This window comes from Chroicocephalus ridibundus, chromosome 12, assembly GCF_963924245.1.
Source record: "Chroicocephalus ridibundus chromosome 12, bChrRid1.1, whole genome shotgun sequence".
NCBI lineage: Eukaryota > Metazoa > Chordata > Aves > Charadriiformes > Laridae > Chroicocephalus > Chroicocephalus ridibundus.
This window is the reverse complement of record NC_086295.1, coordinates 8,565,190-8,583,468: the sequence shown is the minus strand read 5'-3', so window position 1 is coordinate 8,583,468 and position 18,279 is coordinate 8,565,190. Positions and strand designations below refer to the sequence as shown.

Here is an 18,279-nt window from a genome sequence, read left to right as displayed (position 1 = left end):
GGGGTCCTCTAGGGGTCGGGTCCCCGGGGGTCCCCGGCTTCTCCTGTCAGCCGCCCGCAGCACCTCCCGCTGGAGAATAAGCGCTCCCCAGCCGGCTCCACGCTGTTAATTGGCGATAAAACCGAAATAGTTTGTTGTGTTTCTTTAAAAAAAAAAAATTCTCATGCTCTCCAGGAGATAAGACATCAAGGCTTCCTGAGGATGTGCTCTCAGGCCATTGGGGCAGCTGCCCGGAGTTTATCATCATAGACTTCATGGAGACATCTCTGTTTTCCACTTGCAAAAGGTATTTCAGGCTCACAGCAACAATAAGTACTTTTTGACAAAAGCTCCTCGCCCTTCCAAAGTAAATACTGTTCTCCCCGAATCTGCCATCACACACAATGCACTCCCAGCACAACCTCGACATTAAGGCGTTGAGCAGAACCGTGCCTCTACACCAGATTTACACACTCGGTTGTGTCTTCACTGCACCGCACCGGGAGCCCCGAGCAGAGCCCAACAAGGACCAAACACCTCAACATCTGCAGCTCGGCCTGTTTGAGTAACGCAAACTGGCACCGCCCTCCCTTTTCGTAACACTCCTAGAGCATCATGACTACATGTAACCAACTCAAGCTTATTTCTGACAATGCACTTGTCTAAATAGCATATTCACTCACTCAATTAAGTTACAAACGGAGTGTCTGATCTTGTAATGAGCTCCACGTGGCTCGGGGAATCCACCCGCATACAGCTCTCCAAGATTGGGAATAGAACTGCTTGAAATTTTCCCATCAAAACATTTTTTCCAAATGAGAAATAGCTATTCATCTACAATGAAAATTGGTTGAAATTTTCTGGGTTTTTTAAATTATTTTTTTATTTTTTCCCAACAAAACTCAATAAACTGAAAGGCTATTTTTTTGAGTTAACGTAGTTTTGGTTGGGTTGGGTTTTTTTTTGTTTGGTTGGGTTGGGTTTTTTTTGCCCTCTCCCTAAGAGCTGTCTTTTAGTAAACAGATTCTGTTTGTAGGCATTAAAAATCATTTTTATAAATGAAGAGTGATTTTTTTATTTTATTTTACTTTTTCCTCAACAAAGGCAACCCCAGAAAACAAAACCACAAATAAAAAAAAAAGATATTGAAGAAAGTGTAGAGAACATTCTTTCTTTTCCCCCTCCCCTCGAAAATTTCCTGTAAAGGAAAAAATAAATGTCTTTCAACTCACTCATAGAACAATAGGGCGCCACTCTCACTGTCTTTAGTCAGGCAGCTCTTGAATTAGAGTCCTCTTATGGGACCAGGAGGATGTAATTAATTCAGCTGGCCTGATACGATACCATCCTAGGCTGCAGTTTCTCGTTTTACCTATTACCGTGTCCGTCTCCTAGAAGTCTGTAGGATTGCAGACAGCCAGGGAAGCACGTTTGCAAAGCAGCCGCACGAGGTCATAACCACTTGTCCATGGAAATACCAGGTTACATGCGAAAGAAGTACCAGACCTGCACCTGCAGCTGTAGAAAAACATATTCTGAGCCTCAGCCTCCTGAAAAACCCGGCGTGTTTGTTTTGTTTTCTTTTCTTTTCTTTTTCCCGATCCAGGCAGAAGCCCGACGGCTGATCCTGCCGCAGGGCTGGGGGCGGCTGCCCGGCCCCGCAGCATCCTCCGGCCCCGCCGGCATCCCGCAACATCCCCGCTCACATCTACCCTGGCCCCTTCAATTTGCCAAGAGCCCGCAGCGATTCTCGGACAGACGGTCTGAGAGGCAGGGAAATGCGTTTGCATGAGGGAGCACAGGAGGGGGGGTGGCCGCTAGGTACGGCGGAAGGGATCACTCTTCCCGGGAGGCTTTTTTCCACGCCCGGGCACAAGGCGAACCCGATCGTTCAGCTGAAAATCCTACAGTTTACCTGTATTCTCCATACCCCTGTGGGGAGCGAAGCGGGATCGCAGGGCTGCGCGGCCGCGGGAGGGTCCCGGCGGGAGGCGGGGGGCGGCCGGGAGCAGGAAGGGACGGGGAAGGTGCGGGTGGATCGTGGATCCAGACGTGCCAGCTCGGAAATAAAAGCAATACATCGGTTTACGGCGTTGTAAAGGGCGCTAGGTCTACTCCAAACCCGAAATTCGCTCCGATTAAGCAAACTCGTGGGAAAAAGGGGGGGCGGAGGGTGAACGCCACGGTCTGTGCTTTCGCCCAAACATCAAACAAGGTTTTCAGAGAACACTTAAGCCCTTCAGATTGGCACTGCCTTAACAAACTACTACCAATGACTAGGTTAGCCGCTCCGAGGCGTTTTGCAAATGAGCACAAAGGATAAAAATTGAACTATAACAATTTTTTTTTAAGAGCAAGGCTAATTAAACAAGTAAGAAATCTAGATGAGGCTGTAAAAATGTTGGTTTCTTTCCAAAGATATTTTCTCTTTAAGATTATAAAACCATAGGGGGGTTTTGTTTTGTTTTCCAAGATTTTAAGCTAAGGTTCAGGAAAAAAAAAAGAGGAGACAGCCAAATAGAGCAGTAACTTGCTCGAATAATTAGAAAAAGGATTAGTCACACTTGGGATTTGGAGAGGTGCTTCTCTGTGTGGGCAAGGCAACTAAATAACATGCTACCATTGACCTGTTTCTTGTAGAGCTTAAGTCACTCTAACTGCAGTCACCAGGCCACGCTTTGGGAAGAGATCTCCAACAAACAGCCATGCATGAGAAATGCCAATTCTTTAACTTCCTAACCCTGGATTTTTAGCCCCATCCAAAGTTGCTACCTGGGAAATTCCCATTATTGGTCATACCAGGATAAGGACTGGCTTGTGAACCTCCTTCTCTTTGCACAGCAGAGGAAAAAAGGGAGAGGAAGAAACTACATGTGCTGGCCAAGACCAGGCAGTGCGGATTCACCGGCATCTGGCGGCTCAGCCTACAGCATCCTTGAGCTGCTCCATCCAGGGACCTTCCCTGGGGCAGACGAATCCTTCCCTACCTGCTCTGTCCCGTGATGCTGGATACAACAGAGATCCTGTCCCCCAAATTATAGTTGTTACAACAGTGCAAGGAAATAGCTGGTCACTTTTGTACATTGCTCCCAGCTCACCAAAGAGTTTGTGGAATGAGAGCAGCATCATTAATCATTTGTTATTCCCAGCCATACAACTTACCTTCCCCTTCCAAGGAATTACTGTAGAGAGGAATTTGAAGAGATCCTTCTGATTGCAGGTGATTAGGAGGATTTTTCCCCACCTGTTCCTTCCCAGGGGGGTGGGTTCAGCATCCCCATGGTACATGCCCATGCACCAGTGGCTTCACAGTTCTCAGCATGGACCTTCCTCCAAGTCCCACACAGCAGCGAGCACCTCTCATGGTTCAACCGTTGGTGGTTAAAAGCTAGTCCAGGAAGGACTTAGCAAACCTAAACCGAGAAGATGACTATGAAACCCATCATGCTCCCAGGACACCTGGACTCAAATGCCCACACCTATCGACTCCTGGCTCAGCTGGAGGATACAGCCGTGCTGGTGGATAACTCCAAAACACACCAAATCAAAGTCACGCTGCTTTCTCACAATATAAAATGATTCTTTAATGCAAGGTCAGAGTGAATTGCAGTTTAGAATGATATTCAGGTATCTAAAGACAGCCTACCACCTCCCATCAGGGCACTGGCAAAAATGCACATATAAATAGATAGCATTAGTTTCAGTTGCATAAGGGCATAAGTTGGTTTATTAATAATAACCACAATGAACAAATCCAATTAGACACCTGTACATTAGGTTTGGGATGGAAACAGTGATACAGTCATTCGCTATGTCATATGATGACTAAACTAAATAAAGATAGGTTATGACTGTTTTGAAAAGGTGGTTTTATCCCTTTAATATCACCGCCAGGGCAAGGGAATCTGATATTATACCCTGAACACAATTTACGATTCATTACTGGGGCTCTGGCCACACCCGGCAGCTAATCTAGAATTTCACACGTTTAATGAACTTCATACTTGAAATATGTGGTCTGTAAAATCTGATTTACACTGTTGTTAAAATAGTTGGTGTTTGAAAGAAAATATATTTTAAAGTATGTATTTGTGCACAAAGTTTGCTTCTTTTCTTTTTCCCCTCTAAAAAACCCAAACCCCATCATTAATTTACCCCAAAGCATATAAAACGTTCCCTACAGCATAATTTCTAGTGCAGTATTTCTTTCAGCACCTCAGATTTACTCCCTATGTTTCTACAGGAGCAACTGCATTCAGTTACACAAAGGAGCAGAAAGTACCACAATGTAATTGTAGGTACTTCAGTCGGTAAGTTAACCTGACACCTCCGCTCGTGATGGAGTCCAGGGTCCATAATTAGTCCTTACCTGCCACCGCCATAAAACCGCCGCATTAGGTCAGTCCTTGCTCGGTCCGCGCAAGTGGTACCCTGCAATCCCGGTTCATTCGAGCGTGTTAGCTTTTTATTGGATGTTAACACCTGATATTTCCTCCGGGCTCTGGTTTTACTGAAGGCTTGTGTGTCCTTCGGAGCTGAAATGGCAACAGGAGCTGAAAGACAGACGAGTGGGAACGCGTATAAATCACCGCCCCGCGCGGTGTCCCGACGGTGAAAGATCACAAAAGAGCGCGAGGCCGCTGAAGGAAATAGCTGTCGTCCATGTGTGAAATACAAGATGTTTCTTTCTGTTGAAGGCTGTTTACGGTGAACACCGCACCTGTAAAAATTAGTTCCACACTTCGGTAACAAGGACTCGCAAGAATTCCACTCGGACTTGAACAAAACCTGGGGACTGTGGGAGGGTGTGGGTGAGCGGGACCTGCTCCCTGGCACCAGCCGCGGGTCTGCCGCCAAGATACCGACACGATGCGCTTTTCCCATCTGATTGTGGAAAGATTTTCTCCTTAAGGGCTAGTGTTGCAAATGGCAATTTCCCTTAGAAAATCTGTTTTCTGGCTCATTTCTCCTTGTCTATAGGAAAGATCAGATATCAAAATCTGGTCAGCAGGAGGCTTGAGATTTCCTAGAAGGAAAACTGGGCAACTTTAGTCTATAGACTGTTGCCTGAGAAATTCTGGCACTACTTTCAGCCCAAAATGTAAACTGTCACTTCGGTTAACTTATCTGGATCCAGCTAAAAGGCAGCAATGCGTCTTTACAAACAAATAAAGGGATAGTACAGATTGGAAAGTGGCATATCTGGAGAAAGCAAGATAGATGAGAGGTTGATAACATCTAACCTTGGTCTTTTAGAAAGTTCTTTTTCACTTTACAGCTCAGCTGTAAAGGTCCAGGTCCTTACGCCACCCTGCAAATAAGAATTGAAAAATGCGTCTTTGGAGCAGCTCACAGCAGACAACGATAGTGTAGAACGTGATTAAAACTGGTCTTCCCCTTCTCCAGGGGTTTTACTTACCTTGGACACGAATAGAGGTAAGGAGAAGAACCTGTGTTAGTTTCCAGCTCTCACTTTAGGCAAAAAAATTTCCTTGCTCTTGTTTAATTTTGTTCATCTTCCATGTTAAAATCACTTTTCTGTTTGTCGTTGGGCTTAAAGTAATTGTTCCAGGCTAGAATGAAGCCAAGATGGCATGCTAAATAATTAAAGCTCCATTAATAAACAGCAGGATGTAACTGCTCCAGTTACGTTTACAAGTTAAATTAAGACAAAGATCTTGTGTGCAAATCAAGTGATTTGTAACACGTGCAGAGGCGGCGTGTAGGCACGCGTGGAGATCAGGCAGGAGCAGCGCGAGGGCTGACACCCACGATGTCACCGGGGGGATTCGGGGGGAGAACCTCGGCCGGGCAGGGAGGCACCGGGTTTCCTGGGCTGGCCGCCCACCGGAGCAGCTCCCACAGCAAGAGCCCTCCTCGCTCATGCCGCAGCCTCACGCCGAGGCCGCCTTGGCAAGAGAGCGGTTAAGCCCTGGCTGCTCCTCACCAGGGCTCTGAAATTTTACAGCTCGTGGCGTGCTGGTTGTCAAATGTAAGGAGAACAGGAGGGAGCCTAACAGAGGTGCAGCTGGAGAGCATTAAACATTTCCAGCAACATCTCCAGGGCAAAGACCCTACCTCGCCGGGGCCGAGAGGACCGCTGGCAGTGCTGCTTCTCCGCATGCTGCGGTCCAGAGGACCTCAAAGGTCCTAGCTTTTAACTCTTGGAACAAGATCAAAGCCACAGGTAATAAAAACATGCTAAGCGCGACCCGTTCAACTCCCCTTCCCCAGTTGGCACCCTGGCCTGCCCGGGAGAGCCAAGTCACCTGTGGGACCTTCCTCAGCACAAGGAGGACATGGACCTGTTGGAACAGGTCTGGCAGAGGGCCATGAAGATGATCAGGAGCTAGAGCGCCTCTGCTGTGAGGACAGGCTGAGAGAGTTGGGGTTGTTCAGCCTGGAGAAGAGAAGGCTCTGGGGAGACCTTAGAGCCCCTTCCGGTACCTAAAGGGCCTACAGGAAAGCTGGGGAGGGACTCTTTATCAGGGAGTGGAGCGATAGGACAAGGGCTAACAGTTTTAAACTGAAAGAGGGGAAATTTAGATTAGATAGTAGGAAGAAATTCTTCACTGTGAAGGTGGTGAGACACTGGCCCAGGTTGCCCAGAGAAGCTGTGGCTGCCCCATCCCTGGAAGTGTTCAAGGCCAGGCTGGATGAGGCTTTGAGCAGCCTGGTCTGGTGGGGGGTGTCCCTGCCCAGGGCAGGGGGCTGGAACTAGATGATCTTTAAGGTCCCTTCCAACCCGAACCATTCTATGATTCCTGTCCAGAGTGGCAGCGATGGCCCTGCCCGTCCGCAGTCACAGCAAGGGCAGATGCAGGACGCAGCGATTCACTGCAAACCACTGCACTGGAGCAGAGACGCTGTCGGACAGGGGGAATGCCAATCCTTATAAATGCGCCTTTTAGTCAGAATCCTTATCTCAAATGTACAACGGATGCAGAGGAATTCTGCCTTGCGGGCGGCATCGCTTAGGCTCGGTGCCGAGCGGTGTTTCTTTCCCTGGCAGTCACACCGCTGCTGCTGGAGCAAGTAACACGCTTCCTCGAGACCATTATGTGGCACTTTTATATAATGGTACCACTGACAAATGGTTTGTTCTCATTTTAAATAGGAATCCCGATCAATAGTGATTTGCATCACTTTTTGACAAGTCAGACGTTGGTGAAACCTGCCACTGTACAAAACGAACCCGAAGTGACGTGTCTTAAAAAGAGAGGAGCCAGCACAGGACAGAGCCGTGTCTAACGGCGCAGAAACATAACGCCTACAGCAGAGCTGCAACATGGCTTTTTTTGGAGCAGATGTGAAACACATGAGTAAATACTTTGTCCTCTGAGCTCCCGAGCAGAGGTGATACCTGCGTCCCCCGTGCCCACCGAGGTGAGCTCCGGCACTTCCGAGCCCACCGAGCAGAATCACGCAGCACAATCTGTTCACCTCTACTCATGCTCTTAATTTATATCGTGGGTAATTCTACTTTTGCCCTGGTAAACAAGTTTCTGGATATGGTTAAGCTACTCAGAGTGTACATTTAAAATAAAATCTGTTTCACATAAAAGGACAAATGAGAATGACTATTACCCCCATATTTAATGCGCTAAATTCTTTTGCACAGATTGTTCTTGTTACTACTTCTTTCTGTGAGAGAATCTGAACAGCACACAATATTCCTCCTTACGTGCACAATTACAGCAAGCCAAGAGGGGGAGGCTTTAAAGTGGGAATGCAATGATTTTAAAGCCTTTTTTTTTGTAACCCACTCACTCAATAACAGTCAGGTCTTAGGCCACAAAGGGAGGAAGAGCAGCAGAGGGAAGGACGTTCTTCTGAAGGCCAGATCCTGCAAGATTCTCATCATCTATAATTACAAGCAGGAAAAATTCAGAGATTCACCATGTAATTTAGAGAGCCCAACACCACCCAGAGAGTTTTAAGGCCAGGAAATGCCAGCTCGTGGCCCCGAAATCCCAGAGCATCACTTTTGGTACTGACCTTACATAGGTGCTGGACCGGGAGGTAGGGCTACCACTGACTGCTGTCGCGCTCAGCAAAGTTTCTCCTTGTGTTACCATTTTGCAGTCACAGCGATGCTATTTCTGCTGCCAACTGCTGCCCACGCTCTCCCGAACTCACCGCTTTCACGTGCGGTTGCAAAACTTTTAGCTCAGATGTAACTTGGATCTGCAGGTCCATGTTTTAAGACGGAAGAACCCAGCAGAATTTTTGGATTGGGGTTTATCAATATTCCATATAAGGACAGTATTCGAAGCTTGCAATCACACCCATAATTTAAAAACACGCATCTCAATACTCTGAGGAATAAGTAACTTTCCCATAGGATTGACTCCAGTGTTTAAGGTGGGGATTAAGCCTAATAATCAAACCAAGAATATTGTGCTGCACTCCATGCTCTGCCAGGGACTTTGGGTGCAGCCCGGAGACCGCAGGCTCCCCCTGTGAACCGGGAACTGGAGCAGTTACCTTCCTCTAGTGAAGGTTTATCATGACGACGGTATTTAATGGCACAGTAATGCCATGGAGGAGGCAGAGTAGGCACACAGCCGCACGACTTGGGCCATCAGAAGGCACAGACAGAGGGTACATCGAGAAGCTTTTCTTCTCTCCAAATGATTTAAGGCAAAGGGAAGCTTCTGTACGTCCTCCCACAACACGTAAGGCTCAGGGCCATAGTTAGACACACAATTACCAGCCAGCACCTTTTCTTTTTAGAAGAAAACAGAAAAAAAAAAAAAAGACACGCTAGTGTCTAGTGTATAATACAACCACAATTCGAAAAATAAGGCCAGGCATTCTTTGGTAAAGCCTAGGCTGAAAACTTATCCCAGGATGCGTGATCTTCCAAAAATCTGCCAACCCCTGCAGTGTTCAAACTTCTTGTATGACCACAGCCACATGAAGAATGAAATTAAACCCCATGGAAATCTTTGACATTTCTACTATTATGCAATGTTTGGGTGAAAAAAAAAAATTGCAGAAATTCTCCTTCCCTTTCCAGAGTGAGTTTAGAAAAACTATTTCTAGCTTTTTTTAATTACACATTTCACCATTAAAAAGAAACCATCCATAAATTAGAAGAACCACTAACTAGGGCTTATGTAACCCATTTAGAGTGGGAAATTGGTAACACTTGGGAGCGAAGTCTTGTTACTGTCATTTCTGGAGTCTACAGCATTCATTTGATGTGTGCAAACATCACAAAAATTGTTTATTTAGTATTTTAGACAAAAAATGTTAACCATGAAAAAGGTTAAGATACTGGCATCTGCGTCCTATATTTATTAAATAAATATTTAATAATTGTTTAATGATTTGAGGGATAGTTTATCAGTGTTTTAGTGAAATAGTCTCCCAAGTTATAGATTTACTTTATCCTATTTTTTTATTTTAATTTTTTTTTTAATTTTTTTTTTTTTTTTGCATGCTTATGGCTCTATTACATTTTTGGTAGAAAACTGTCATCCATCCTGTGATCAGTGCTAAGTTTTCCCTCTGGAGAATACTCGGTGCTGAACTCCTGCCTCTCCCTGCCATTGCTGACCCAGAAGCGGGGCAGCCCCCCCCAGCCGCGGGACTGCCCTTGTGCCGAGCCAGTTCCTTAATCAAACGTCCAAGTGACGAGACCATTCCAAGAATAGCTGTTCCTAATGCTATTGCATCATTACTTTTCCAAGAGCAGCACATATATGTTTCAAACGAAAAAATTTCCCCTAAATCACAGCAGTGGGTACCAGCAGGAACGACCATCTTCTGCCTAGTTGGCGTTGCACCAAAAATTGCGAGGATGATTTGACCAGAATTTTCCTGAATGAGCTGAGTCTCTTGAAACTGAATTTACAAATCACGGGGCTTGTTTGAAATCCTTGGGACAGTCGGGTGCTCTGGGACCAACCGGTTGTAGGGAAGGCTGCGGCGAAGCGGCAGCCCGGGGCTGAAGTTCCACCTGGTGGTCCTCAGGTGGACCCAGGTCCTCTGGGGGGAGCGGTGGCAGGATGGCAGCGGGGCCAGCAGCCTGCCCAAGCCATCTTGCAAGAAGCCACTAAGAAAGCCAAGGCCAGCAAAAACACAAAACCAAAACCCACCAACACACACACACGACTGTCGTCCACCTCCACCAAAAAAACCCCTCCTGTTAAGACAATTAAAAAACCATTTATAACAAAGACATTAACGAAGCAGGTCTACACCGATCAGCAGAAAGTACTGACCGTGTCTCAGATACGCATTTCCCACACAGAGAAGTTAAAGGGCCACAACACAACTTAACCTCCGCACTTACAACTGCCAAAGCACATCTTGGACTCATCATGCCAGGACTAACTCAGGCGCATCATACACAGTACATATGGATGAAGTAAAGAAGTTGCATAAAATTTATTTTTCCACCTTGTTTTACAACATTCCCTTTTAAGTTTTTACACATCTGCAACATGTAACTCCACAGAACAATAAATGATTTGCATTCGTATTTCTTTTCAATCAAGAGTATTTACACGTTGTTTAACTAGATGACAGGTACAAAACATCGGCATCACAGTAAATATCATTTTGACACCAGAATCCATTTCCCCAATTAAAAATTAAATTAACATTATTTTTTTTAACAATTTTAACAATTAAAAATGTTCTCAAAGGCATATAAGTACACAAGTTGTAGTAGGCAGTAGTAATGGACCATATTGGCAAAGCTGTAGAACCCAGGATTTCATGCAAATCAAAGAGCTTATCAATTATGAAATAGCTAATAATAAATAAAAAGCAAGAGAGCCCAAGTTGCTCACGCTGAAGATTTTAGCGGGCACTGGACCGGCCCCAGCAACTGTGGAGATGAGTCAAACCCCATCCGAACAGTTGTGTGCAAAGAACTCGTGACGGTGAGCTGCTCGCTATCGTAGTCCACATACCTGGTTCAGAGCACTGCTGGTGCAAACCAAGGGTTTAGGATGCATCAGGTGGTGCAGCAGCTTTCTTCAAAAGATAAAAGCCAAAAGACAAGCTTTAGGGATTCACACATCCAATTCTCTGGGGCTCCCTCACAAACTCAGCTCAACTACAGCAAAATCCTCCTCAGCAGTTGCAGAGGACGAGAGAGGTTGTTACGGCGTTTAATTGTGATAGTTCAGTAGACCACAGAAAAACAACGCCTTTGGTGCCGCTCAGTTTGGTCCAGCCACAGCTGCAGCTCTCAGCACGTAGCTCCCAACACCGAGGGGCCACCAGGGCTGTCACTCGTCACTCCCCAGCCCAGCTCTGATAAGACCCTGCACAGATTTAAGCTGCTGCTGCTGAATAAAGAATGTTTCGTTTCAATTGCGCTACCAGCAGAGCAAAACAAGTGTTTGCAGAGATGAACAGGACGAGCTCTATGGAGGAAACAAATATAGAGTTACAGAAAAAAGAAAACCGAACATGGAATTACTGCGGAGATGCAAGAAGAGAACAGTGCGTGTCACAAAGCCCCCACGTTAACTAACCACCGCAGCAGCACAGCACAGAGCGTTGGCTTCCCTAAAGCAGCCCCGGGAAGCAGGAGCACACCGTGAGACACACACCGCTACCCCACAGCACCGCTCCCAGCACGGCCCCAAAGCGCACGAGTTATATGAACTGCTACGGTACAGAAACCAGACCAAAAGACGGGAATAGGAAGAACACGAAGTAAGGCTACAAACAAGATACTACATAGAAGAAGAAAACAATGCTTCGCTCCCAATAAGCACAAATTATGAGCATACTAGAGGAAAAAGACTAAATTAAATTTCCAGCAGAGAATCCATTTATTCAAATGTACAGTAAGTATGAACATATGTATTAAACTTTGCTTTTAAAAACATTTTTTTAAATAACTTAAGAGAAATAGATTGCAGACATAAAGTGCTAAACTTGAAAAATACAACAATCATTCCTCTTTCCTGCTGTTTGTTAGATGGCAGTTTTAATTTTCTGACTGCTTTAAAAAAACGCAGTGTATACCCAGACAGAAATTACTTCCTGGATTTACAACCTTGTGCAAAATAACTAGCTGCAAAGGAATATAATTTGCACTCCAAAACACAGCTACAGATTACTATCAATTCCACTAAATACGTGTTCCTTATTAAAGTTAGGACTCAATAAATATAACCGAAATCACAATTCACTCCCTTTCTTGGTGTAAGCTAATATTTTGCAAATATGGTCCACTCAGTGTAAACTGTATTGACTTCAGGAAACAGTGAATTCTACCATATATACGTCTCATATATTTACATACAGTAGCATGGCACTGTTATTCTTGCAGGACATTTAACTACTAACACACACGAGACAGGGACAGGGCTTTACGAAGACGTGTACTGCGATGTGTTTGCCAACAGACAAGAGGGACGTGACTTCTCAGCCACAAGAAGTCGCCAAAAGAAATTCTTGATTCTTGTATTTAAGTCTCCTTAAGCCAAGTGCTGACTGGGTGACACCTGCATGGCCAACACTCGCCGGGAGCTGTAGCAAGTCACGATAAAGACAACGTTAAATATCTTTCTGGCAAAGTGGCACAATTCACAAAAGGCTGTTGGCCAATTCCCCGTGAATGGGCTGTTCAGGCACTGCTTTTCCTCTGTGAGACAAAGCACTGAGAAGCGCTGGACTTTCCCAACACAAACATGTGTGTCAAAAAGGTAGAAATAAATCATTATTATTTTTAGGAAAAAAAAAATAGAAGAGAAGGGGAGAAAGAAGGCAATTTTTTCAAAATATTATGAAAAGGTGAATACTGAGAATTAGCTTTCCTTAGCCAGTAGGTTGTTTCTGACGGCGATCGCTATGTATCAGGACTTCAGACAAGAGCCTAATCAGAAGGCTGGAACAGAAGAAAACCCAGCGAATTCGATTAAATAGAATTTGCTGTTCTTACTCCTGAAGGATTCTGAAACATAATGTTCTAAATTAAGAGAGTTCCCCCCACATGAAATAACAAGGTCATACGGACTTGCACTTTCCTCTCACCCCGAGCCACATGCATTACGAAGCACATCCAATTTTTCTCTAAGTCTTCTGGAACTTGCATCTCCTCCTCTCTGCTATTTACTCACAGGAACTGAGAGCACGGAAGGCAGGTCAGGTTGTGCAAAACTTTCCCTGGGGCAATTACCACACATCAACCACACAAGCCACGGCTATCTTAGATTTGAAAATTCAAGACGTACCACTATGGGTCAACACAGACTCCGGCTCTCCTTTTAAAACAACACTCCCATTTTCACACCAGACCTTTTAATGCTGTTTTAATTGTGCTCCTTGCGACAATGGAACGCCTGTAGCAATGGCACCAGAAGCTGGCAGTCCATTAAAGAGGTTCAGCATGGCACAGAGATGACCAGGGAGCTTCTGCTCCTCAGTCCAGCGTGGTTGCCCTGACCTGGAAGGGCTGCCTTGAGAGAGGAGAAGGGAGCTCAGGCTCTGGGCTCGCCATTCCCGGTCCCTCCACGCAGACGACCAACAACAGCGCCAAGCAGTGCCAGCTCTGACGGTGGTTTTTATGATGTGGGAACGAGACAGCAAGCAACTAATTTAGCACAGACTAAACAGCCATTAGATGAGGGTGGCTGCCATGAAAAGCTCATCCATGTTTGATACACGGACCCAACGGTAAAAGGTTCCCATAACTCTCCGCCATTCTCCTGAGCAGACTAAGTTGCCCTCCTCACAGTGTTATAGTGTGGGCCAATCCTTACTATAAAACCAGAACTCATTGAGTTTAATTTTTGAAAATTAAAAATCAGTAAGTAAATTTGCTCTGCACACGAGCCTAGCACCTTCGTACGAACCCCACTCCTGCCTCTGTGATTCAGGTTTGGTTTTCAGAGCAAAGCAAGTGCGAGGTTCGCAAAAACTGCCTCTCTGCAGGGAGCGTGTCATCAACAACATCCACCTAGGAGTGCCTCAGCTTATTTGCAGCTCATCTTCGCAGTTTCACCCTAACAGGAAACAGATTTCGTGTAGCTGTGAGGAGTAGCAGCTCTGTGACCTTTCCTTTCAGTCTCCAAGGATTCAAGACACGTCTGCCACATTGTCTGCAGAACAGTACGAGTCTCTTCTCACGTTGTCGACACATTTCAAGTCTGATCAACTGCAAATTTCTTTTCCAAAGAGGATTTGCTTTAGTTTAGATAATTTTCTCCTACACAAATAAATACAGAGTAAAGCTATTATGTCACCAGCTTCTTGTAACAGGAAGCACAAAAACTAAACAAAATTGAATTTCTCCATTTCAGACTACATTTCTCTGTATTTATCAATGGTTGGATACCTCCAAAATCACTAGGGTGACTGACCACATTTCAACTGAAGAAAAATCTCAAACACGTTCAGATTCTCAAGTGTGTGTAGATCTGACATGCTGGAGCCCCGTTATGGAAACGGCATGCCATAAATCAGGAATCAGCTGTCAGCAGTACAGTGCATCACCTACATTAAGGGATTTCCAAGATGTAAAAAACAAATGTAACTACTTGAATCAAAAAGATAAATACTATAAAACAACATAACACAATGCAAGGAACAGCACAGATACTTAAAAAAAGTAACTTAAATTTGCCAAATGTAAATTCCAAGGTCAGTTAGCAGCTTTCAGATACTTTTAACCATGCAGGAGAAACCCATCGTCATCACAGTTACACGCATTTGACCCCAGCTAAGTTGAACAAGAGGGACAAAAACTGGATGAACTAACAAGTGCCTCTGCCCTCCAAAAAACTCCTTTTTATCATTAGGTTTCCATTCACGGCAGTTTTGAAGTCTTTTTCAATAAAGCAGCATGTAATAGAGATTACCACATGATCCTTATGCAAATATCAGACGTATTCGTTATAGTAACAACTACATGATTTTGTCTCTCAGCCATGTGCAATGTTTGTCTCCGGTGTGCAAGGAGAGCAGCCCTAGGATGTGAGCTTCGAATAGCTTGGCGGAGAAAACCTTCGTCTCAGGTACTTCAGGACATAGAGGGGAAGGCAGCTCACCAGAGTGATGACGGTGACTTTCCACAAGAACGACAAAGTTGCAATGAAGTAAACATCTGTAAAAAGGAAACAGCATGGAGTCAATGATGACAGGAAGTACGTTCTTGGAAGAGGTGCAGAAAAGCAATTCAATCTGCCAATGCGTCTTAAACAGCCTCACCTCTTCCACATGCAAATTCAAAGCTCATACAATCCCTTCTGCCCTTCTCTTCCACAAAAGATACAGCTTCCTGAACAGCACTTTTCATCAAGGCGTGCAACTCCTCACAGGCAAGCACCTATACATACCCCGTCTGAAACAGGGGCATCCGTCTCCTGGCAATACTAAGCTTCCCGTAAACGGACTACTTGTCTTCTGACTCTGGGCGCTGCCCGCCGCTACTTTGCTGGTAGTCCAGCAAATGCATCTCTCGACTCAGTGCTAATACCTCAGAATCAGTCCAAAAATAGTTGGGAGCATTGTTCAAAATGGAGCTGGTGTACCCAGATGCAAGAGATATGGATCTAACCCACTGGGAAGTTATCTTCATTGTCTTCAGAGCTACCAAAGAGCTTTATGGAAGAAGTAGTGACACCTTGTGGTTCCCAAACAAAAACTGGAACAAACCCTACGGATCTGGTATTTGCAACTAAACAGCTACTGACGGAATCTGGAATTCCTCACCCTTTTTCCTTTAGCCAGGGAAAAGAATTTGCTGTTTCAGGCGAGTAAAAAACCTCCAACAACCAAACTCAGAAGAGAAGGGCCCCAGTGAAGCACATAAAATAAGGTAAGTTTTAGGAGGCAGCTCCTTTACCCAGTTAAAAGCTGAAATCTTTCAAACCAACAACAGAGGCTTCAATCCATAGTCTCAGGTTCAGTTCCCATATGGAAGCAAAGACCACTGTTACATATGACAGCTGATACGTGGTGGAGCTCTGACAGTACGTATGAAATTCACTGGGCAGCACACAGTCTACTGACCTCCTTTATCTCCTCTAGCACTTTGCTAGGAGAAGGAACCATAAAATACCTTTCAAGTGCCTTCAAAGCAAATAGAGCTTATTCTGGTCAGAACCACTGCCATTATAATTATTGTTGGCTTCATCAACAGCCTTTAAGCTCAATTCAGCTCTTTATAGTCCTGTTCCTATTCAGGTCGTAAACGAAATGACTGGAGAAAAGGCATTTAACCTTACCAATAAACTCATGTAAGAAGACCAGAGAAGCTATGTAGCAGGAGAGACTAAGCAGCTCAGCCACTATCATGAGCCAGTGCCACGTCTGGATCGTCAATGCCACCATCAGTAACTCGGTGAGAATCAAGGATGTGAAGGAAATGGCAACAATGTGGACAAATTCGGATTCAAAGAGGAGAAGTGCTCCATACATGATGATGCTACCTGCAAAGGAATGGAACATTTGGGTGTTTTACTCAAACATCAGTCTAAGCTCTAAAACCCACCCCTACGTCTTGGAAAGGCTGAAAAATAGTCGTGCCGTGAGAATGTTTTTCATGAAGCCTGATGAACGTAATGACAATGAATCAGTTACTATTTAGGAGACAGAACCGATGAGAAGACAGGGAAAAGTTACAGCAGGGGTGCCCAGACTTTTATAACAGTCTATCATATTCATAGACACACGGAGATAGGAAATTAATACACGCTATTTTGGCAACTGGAGATTTCTAACATCATGAAACTCTATCCTCCCAGAAAGCAGTTGGTCACTACTCAGAAGCTAAAAGATACCAAATACTTCTAAAACCTACTGCATTGCCTCAGTGCCCAGATGGAAGTAAGGTGTTGAAAAGCTCAGTGGATACAAGTTAGACTCTCTTTGCACTACTTTGGCCAAGTTCTCTCCCCTTTACACTTCCTCCTAAAAAGGAGCACACATTAAAGCACTGCTAATGATGCATTGTTTCGTACTCCCATTCTGGCTAGCCAGGGAACGCTCACAAGGACCCGCACGGCCACCTGCACAAATAACTCATGTTAGCAGCATGAGTAATCCTCACCAACATCCATCACACTAGGCTAGTTTCGGAAGGGAAAACCTGCAAGTGACTAGAGCTCGAGCCACAAAGTTCAAATCCAGCTGTGAACTTTCCAAAATTTAGGACTGCTCAAGTTCTCAGTCAGGTTCATCTCTGCTAGCAACTAGCCCAATTGTTTGGCCTGCTGTTTTCTAGTTATTTAGCACATCAGAAGTGAAGTCACTTTAACCAAATATTGTAACCAGATAGTGGTCTTAGCTCAATAAGAAATCTTTCCCTCAATGCATCACCCTCTGGCTCTCGCTTTCCACCACTTGTGAATTTTCTATAAATGCCTTGGCTTTGCCATCATAGCCGTACAGCATCAGAAGTGCCATTATCCCTACCATGGGGTTCTACCATATTAGACTTCAGAAGATAATGCCAAAAGAGCTTTTATATTCTTGGTTTCACTCCCTAATGAGGATGGTAATACCAATTAATCAGTAGGAATTAGCTGCTTATTTTGGCACATTTATTCTGACTCTCGTTGATAAAGGAGTCTTGTTGGAAAACAAGAAATTTTGTTACAGTATCATATTGCCATTTTAGCTTTATAGCTCCATGTTATTTACATGTTTTCCAGGATTCCCTGATTAACACTTATAGAAACTATTTCAGTTTAAGGTTACTTGATAAAAGAAAGGCAAACTGAAAGAAAAGATCTTCTTAGACATATACCCCAATTACTACCTCCAGTTTTGGAAAACAGAAGCATTTTAATTAAGGCATTTGCTTAACTGTTTTAGCAGCCTGATTAGAGTGTATGGGATATGATCAAGAACCAGAGCTTCATTACAGACGGCTACGAAGTAACCAGAACTACTGCCACTTCTAATAGACAGGGTTTAGATAAAATACAAATTCTGCTTTACAGATGGAGCAATTAAAGCACTGAAAGGAACTGCCACAAAATTACAAAGGATGGGCCCAATGGGAAGAGGCACAACGCTTTGAACTTCTACATCATTGCCTACAATGGGGCTGACCAGTTGCTGCCAATATTTAGTTTCAGATAATTTCTTCCTTTGGTAGTGCTGCCAACATTTTCCAAGACAAAAAAAAAATATTTATTCATTATCCCAAGGATGCATTGCTAAATTCACTTCGTGCCTTACTTAACTTCCTGCAATACAAACAGATATTCTGTACTCATTAAAGCATCCAAAGGCACAAGCAGAAGGTAATTTCTTACCTTGATAGATGCTTATTAAGACCCATATTAAAAATGTTTTGTATGATAACGGTCGTCCCTA

The 18,279-nt window shown here is 44.5% G+C and overlaps 1 protein-coding gene across 1 annotated transcript in view; it reads right to left on the bottom strand.

The window, feature by feature from the left end:
• Positions 1–10,347: 10,347 nt before the first annotated feature.
• ATP9A (ATPase phospholipid transporting 9A (putative)) overlaps positions 10,348–18,279 on the bottom strand; it is a 63,485-nt gene continuing 55,553 nt past the window's right edge. Inside the window, exons 26-28 of the mRNA XM_063349737.1 lie at positions 18,219–18,276; positions 16,182–16,385; positions 10,348–15,058 (exon numbers count right to left, since the gene is read on the bottom strand). Of these exons, the coding sequence (XP_063205807.1) occupies positions 14,922–15,058; positions 16,182–16,385; positions 18,219–18,276 (399 nt within the window). The 3' untranslated portion in view covers positions 10,348–14,921. The remainder of the gene's footprint in view (positions 15,059–16,181; positions 16,386–18,218; positions 18,277–18,279) is intronic.